The 6773-nt window shown below is 56.5% G+C and overlaps 1 protein-coding gene across 2 annotated transcripts in view; it reads left to right on the top strand.

The window, feature by feature from the left end:
* The first annotated feature begins 5437 nt into the window (after window positions 1-5437).
* MCMBP (minichromosome maintenance complex binding protein) overlaps window positions 5438-6773 on the top strand; it is a 31800-nt gene continuing 30464 nt past the window's right edge. Inside the window, exon 1 of one of the 2 annotated variants that reach the window (XM_081105390.1) lies at window positions 5438-5750. In XM_081105390.1, the coding sequence (XP_080961516.1) occupies window positions 5693-5750 (58 nt within the window). In that variant the 5' untranslated portion in view covers window positions 5438-5692. The remainder of the gene's footprint in view (window positions 5751-6773) is intronic. The other variant, XM_081105389.1, reaches the window with a different exon arrangement.

Below are 6773 nucleotides of genomic sequence, written 5' to 3'. Positions count from 1 at the left end.
ATTCCAAGCCCACCAACTCAGCCCCCAGACCCACTGATGACAAGAGCTTCCCGCCAGTGACTACATATACGGACGAAACTCCAGCTCCTGGGTGCTATATCCATCATCTACCAAATGTCTCCTGTGCAGCCCTTCCCTTCGGATACCCCACCCCCCACCCCCTTTCCTTAAATAAATTCAGTTTTCTTTCATCGCAGTCAGAGATGGCTATTCAGCTTGCCCACACACCCCGATTTTAGTATTTCACAGAGCATGGAGACAAGATCCCTAAAGGTTCCAAAAGGAGAAAAACGGGTCAAAGGGAAAGGAATTCAGCTCCGAAACTATTTACCTCCCAAACATACTGTCTAAGAAAGCAATGGAGAAGATCCAGCCAGTTTGTGTGTCTTGTTTTGCTCTCGTTCATGTTAAAAGATCTTTTTTAAAGTGTGGGGACTAAAAAGGTGATTGGGAGCTCAGAGCATATAAATAGGCCTTGGTGGGGTTTTATTGTTGTTATTGTTTTAGTCTATATGAGTTTATTGTCAGAAAGATTTCATAGAAACAGGAATGTACCAACCATAAGAAGATCCTTATGAAGGAATAAGCTAAGAGAGTTCTTCCTCTGTGGGATAGAAAACATGATACTGCTGAAGAAAAGGAAACGGGCCCACAGTGGAGCCCCTAGAACGCAAATCAAGACTTACTTGCAGTTTGAGCTCCTCCCAGGAATGTGGCCTTAAACCAATCAGTCTGGAATTTCCTGATCGACTCTAGTGAGGTAATCTGCTTGATAAGATCCTCAGCCGTTCCCAAAAAGTAGGTGACTTCACCTGAAACCGTCCTTTTCTTTTGCTAATACCTCGTCCTGTCTTCCTGCCTATAAAAGCCTTACATTTTGTACAGCTACTAAGATTACCTCTCTATTTATTAAATAGGATACCGTCCAGTTCATGAATTATTCAATAAAGCCAGTTAGATCTTCACATTTACTCAGTTGAATTTTTGTTCTTTTTTTATTTTAGTTCTTGTTCTTTAACAGATTTGGTGGCAGCAATGGGATTTGAAGTGAATTTCTGAAGGTATTCGGGGACAACAAGAAACACAGGCATGGGACCCCACAAACCCTTCGAGTTCAAGGTCTTTCTCATCATCTTGGAGGGCCATGTTTATTTTTAAACTATAGGCCCGGTGCACAGATTCATGCACATTGAAAGGAAATTAATTAGAAGAAATATTTTAGAGGCTGGGGAGGGACAGAAGGAGATTGGCCAGCCGGAGAGGGACCGAGGGAGGTTGGCTCCTGGTCATGTCCGGCCTGTCTCACCAAGTCGCACTAGGCCAGACCCCAGCAGCAAGCTAACCTACCAGTCGGAGTGTCTGCCCCTGGTGGTCAGTGCACATCATAGCAACTGGTCAAACTGGTCAGACACTTAGGCATATCTATATATATAAAAGCCTACTATGCTAAGTGTCTGACCAATTGGTCGACTGTTTGGTTGACCACTCAACCAGTCACTGTGATGCACACTGACTACGAGGGGGCAGACGCTCCGACCAGTAGGTTAGCTTGCTGCTGGGGTCTGGCTGATCAGGACTGGGTTAGACGGCCCCGATTTACCTTGATCACCAGCCAGGCCGAGGGACCTCAACCATGCACGAATTTGTGCACCGAGCCTCTAGTGCAGGGGTGGGCAAACTTTTAGACTCGAGGGCCACAATGGGTTCTTAAACTGGACCGGAGGGCCAGAACAAAAGCATGGATGGAGTGTTTGTGTGAACTAATATAAATTCAAAGTAAACATCATTACATAAAAGAGTACGGTCTTTTTTTTCAATAGTTTTATTCATTTCAAACGGGCCGGATCTGGCCCGTGGTCCATAGTTTGCCCACGGCTGCTCTAGTGTGTATATACATATATGTGTGTGTGTGTGTGTGTGTGTATGTATATATATATATATATATATATATATATATATATATATATATATACTAGGGGCCCGATGCACGAAATTCGTGCACTGGGTGTGTGTGTGTGTGTGGAGAGTGTCCCTCAGCCCAGCTTGCACCCTCTCACATACTGGGAGCCCTCAGGCGTTGACCCCCATCACCCTCCAATCGCCTGATCGGCCCCTTGCCCAGGCCTGACGCCTCCGCCAGAGGTGTCAGGCTTGGACAGGGGACCCCCATCTCCCCCCGATCACTGGCTCTGGCCCCCTCCCAGGCCTGAGGCCTCTGGCCCAGGAATCATGCCTGGGCAGGAGACCCCCATCTCCCTCTGATCGCTTGCTCCACCCCCCGCCCAAGCCTGATGCCTCTGACCCAGGGTTCAGGCCTGGGCAAGGGGACTATCATATCCCCCCAATCCCCGGCTCCGCCCCCCACCCAGGCCTGATGCCTCAGCCAGAGGAGTTGACCCTCATCACCCTCCGATCACCAATCACCGGATCGGCCCCTTGACCAGGTTTGAGGCCTCCGGCAGAGGTGTCAGGCCTGGGCAGGGGACCCCCAGCTCCCCGCGGTTGCAGGCTCCGCCCCTGCTCAGGCCTAACGCCTCTGGCCTAGGCGTCCGGCCCAGGCAGCGGGGACCTGCAGTGGCAGCGGGGGGCGCCGCGATCGTGGGCTTCGCTTTAGGCCCAGGCAAGGGACCCCTAGCTCCTGGGACTGCCAGCTTCGACCGTGCCCAGCTCCCATCGCTGGCTCCACCCCTACTTCCTGCTATCACTGGCCAGGGCGGCAAAGGCGCCTGATTCTCCGATCATGGCTGGGGGGCAGGGCAAAGGCAGCCCCAGGGCCGCCTTTGCCCTGCCCCCCAACTCTTAGCTCCCCCCTGGGTTTCCGATCACTGTCAGTGGCAGGGGGCTTCTTCCTGCTTTCCCTTTCGCCTCCCTGCATTGTGCCTACATATGCAAATTAGCCGCCATCTTGTTGGCAGTTAACTGCCAATCTTAGTTGGCAGTTAATTTGCATATAGCCCTGATTAGCCAATGAAAATGGTATCACCGTACGCCAATTACCATTTTTCTCTTTTATTAGTGTAGATATATGTATATATACACACACACACACACACACACACACACTAGAGGCCCGGTGCACGAAATTCATGCACAGGTAGTCCCTAGGCCTGGCTGGCAATCAGGGCTGATCTGTGGGGCAACCAGTGGGGCAATGGGGGTGGGGGGTTGCTGCTGGCACCCGTGTTGGCTGGCCTAGGGCCTGCGGGCTGGGGGCAGCTCCTGCATTGAGCGTCTGCCCCCTGATGGTCAGTGCTCATCATAGCAACCAGTCCACCAGTTCCACCGTTTGGTTGATTTGCATATTAGGCTTTTATTATATAGGATATTGCCAGTGCACATCATATGTATCGGCCGGTTGGTCAGTCAGATGGTCAGATGGATGTACAGTCGGTCACTTAGCCTTTTATATATACAGATGAGATGGTGTCGAACAATGCATACAGTTGGCTGTCTGCATCGCAGATTTCCAACCAGATTGAAAATACTGTCCTGTTAGCGGTGAAATGGCACCAGATTGTTATCAGACCTCAATTCAGCAACCTCAGTACTTGAGTTCAGTAAAAAAAGAATTCAGAGCCAAGGAACTCAAATTATAAGAGAAAGTTTATTTAGAAAGTCACAGCGGTAAAAACCAACAAAACTGAGCCAGCTGGGCTGCATGGGCTCAGGAACTGAGTTACAAAAGCAGAAGAAGGGCCCTTGTTGCTTAGGAAAAAGAAGGGCAGAAAGATGTGCCTCAGAGAAGGAAAAGGGGAAAGAGGAGGTGGAGAGAGAGAGAGAGAGAGAGAGAGAGAGAGAGAGAGAGAGAGAGAGAGAGAGAGAGAACACACTGGGTCCTTGGCCCTAAGTGTTTTTATCCCCTCTTTAAAGGTGGGGTCTTAGGGGAGATCCCAGGGGAGGATCTCAATAGAATATCCATCAGCTTTTCCAGGTCTGTCCTTTCAGGGTGTGGTCTCTACTGATTGGCCAGTGCTAAGGGAGGGTTATTAGTCATTGCATCTGAGCCTGATGTCAGCTAAGGTGTCCCTTCATCTGGTTTTGCTGCTTTTCTGGGTCCTGAGCTGAAACACATCTGTGGCCTAAGTGTCATCTCTAGTTTGACCAAAAACTCAGCAGACCCGAGGCTTTGTTCTTAAGATTACTTGATGTGCAAAAAAAAAGAAGATGACTTGATGTGGGTCAGAACCTCACGTCCTGAGGATTTGATGCTTAAGGGAGTGGTCCTGCAAGGACGTGTATGGGAGTCCTGTGAGGCTACTCTTCAGTCCCCCTGTTCCTCCTTTAAGGGGGGCTATCACATGACCAGGATATGCGAGGGGAGGCACGGTCACCCTGGGGCGAGGTCCCAGCCTAGTTTGTCCGGTTGCTGGGACCTGGGGCTTTCTGCCCTGGTGACTTCTATACCTGGCTTATTGTTCCTGCTCTTCTCAAGTCTATCTAAATGCCTACTATATCAGTTCTGTCCGCAGGTGGTTAACCTGAGGATGCAAAACCTGGGGATATGAAGGGCCGACTGTATATTCATTGAAAAAAAAAGAATCCCAGTATAAGAAGACCCAAGTAGTTCAAACCCGTATTGTTCAAAGGTCGACTGTGATTTGCCATGAAGCTAAAGTATGAGACGTCTCCATTTACTACCAGGGACTTGGCAACCCTCTCCGCTAAACAAATGAATGCGTGAGAACGTGGTGGTAATGCTCTGGATTTGCAACTCGATTTTGTCAACTCACGCAGACTCACAAGAGCCGGGTGTGTAACCCAATGTGCCAATTAATCAGGTCACAGCGGGAAATGCAGGGACCCCCCTCGGCCCTAAAGAGGGCTGGAGCCCCGAGTTCCCTTCTTTTCCCGCTTTCAAGACTCCGTTCCCATCACCCGCCCCCCTCACCGCCCCCCCCCCCCGCCCCCAACACACACGCACCCCGTGCACATGCCCCATTTCCAGCCGATGAGACTGGCCCCTTCAGGCCCAGGCAAAACAAACTGAACTTGGACATTTCCCAAACTTCCTCATTGAAAGGTGATCATAGATGTGATCTTCTGTGAGTGCTGACATGGTGGGGTGGGGAGGTGGGCGGGCCCGGAGGGCTGCTGCACCCATTAGTTTTGCCCGGAGTCGATTCGGAGGGGGGTGTCTGGGCTGCGCCTCGGGGCTGCGGTGCCTCCGCCCCGAGCACGGCCGCGCGCCGGGAACTAATTAGTGGGACTTGGTGTCGCCCTCGTCGCTTTGGCGCCGGGTGTCGAAGAGCAACACGGCTCTGCCCGCCGGGCCGCGACGCCGGGCGCCGCGCCACAGCCTCCCCGAGGCCGGCCTGCCCGTCCCTCCGCCCGCTTCCAAGATGGCAGCGCCCTGCCGTCGCGTCGCGGCCCGCCCCGCCCCCGGGCCCGCCGGCCGCCCCGCCTCCTCGTGCGCGGGGCCGCGCCGCGCGCGCCCGCCGCCCCTTCCGCGCGAGCTCCACCCAGGTCGGCAGCAGCGCGGTCGGCGGCGCCTATTTCCCGCCATTGTGCGAAGTGGAGGTTGGGGGCCCGGACGCGCCGCCTTCCCGTGGCCGGCAGCTCCCGGGCGGCCGCCGTCACCGCCGCGGTCCCCTGAGGCCCGGCGGCCCGCGCCACGCGTGTCGCCCTGCGTGGGAGGGCGAGGAGCGGCCGAGCCCCTGAGGAGGCGCCGCGGCGCGGGACGCCGCTCGGCGAGATGCCGTGCGGGGAGGACTGGCTGAGCCACCCGCTCGGGATCGTGCAGGGCTTCTTCGGTGAGTGGCGGCGCGGGGCGGGCCGGGCCGGGCGGCGGCCGACTGGGCGAGCCGGGGGCCGGGCCCGCGCGGGGCGACCTCGGGGGCTCGCGCGGCCCAGACGGACCGCGCCGCCGGCGCCGAGACCCCGTCCCCGAGCCGGGCCGCAGGTGCCTCCCACCTGCCGGATTCGCGGTCCGCCGGCGGCCACGGGGACGCCGCGAGGAGCGGGCGGGCGGCCGGCCGTGATTGACGGCGGCGCTCCCTGCCTGCCCCGCCGGGGCCCGAGCCCGCGGGCGGGCGGCCGGGCTCGGAGGGGTCCCGGAAGCCGCGGAGGGCCCGCCGGGACGGGGCGAGGAGCGCCCTTCGCCGGGGAGCCTGCGGGATATTTCAAAACTTCCGGTGTGGCGGGGCGCCGGCCGCTCGCCGCCCGAGTTGGCGCCGGCCGCCGAGACCCAGCCTCCCCGCTCGGGACGAGCCGGGCTGGGACCGCTTCCCGCTTCTGGGAGGGCGACTGCAGACCCGGCCCCGGGGCCGCTCCGCGGGCCGAGCTCCCGAGCCCCCGCTGGAGACGCGCACACGCTGGGCGTCGCAGTTGCAGGTGCTGTGACGGCTGCTCTTCTGCTCGGGGCGCGGGGGATCAGGGAAGGTTGTTGACGGTTAACTCGGCCGCGGCGAGGAGCGGAGGCAAACGCGTGGGAAACCCCTGGCGGAAGGGGAGCCCTAGCACCTGGCCGCCCGCAAGTCACTCAGACGGGAGAGTGGCCTTCGCCCCCGGAAAGCCTCGTGCCTCGTGGGGTATCGCCGAGAACCACCCGTCAGAAGCTGAACGCTCCCCCGGGGCCAGAGCTGGTGGCGTGGAGGGGCTGCGTTCCAGCCCTCGATCGCGGTCCCTATGATTGGAACTCGTTTAGTTACCTGGTTTCGCAGCCTGAAACTAGAGGCAGCAAATGAGAAGACATCCCGGGTACCCTGCATCCCCCTGGTAACCAGTGAACGCTGACAGCCTGATGAAGAAGAAGTGGAAACTGTATACCTGTATTT

This window comes from Myotis nattereri, assembly GCF_964212035.1.
Source record: "Myotis nattereri genome assembly, chromosome: 13".
In the NCBI taxonomy this organism is placed as follows: Eukaryota; Metazoa; Chordata; class Mammalia; order Chiroptera; family Vespertilionidae; genus Myotis; species Myotis nattereri.
Note: the sequence above shows the minus strand (reverse complement) of the source record. Positions and strands in the feature narration are given on the sequence as shown.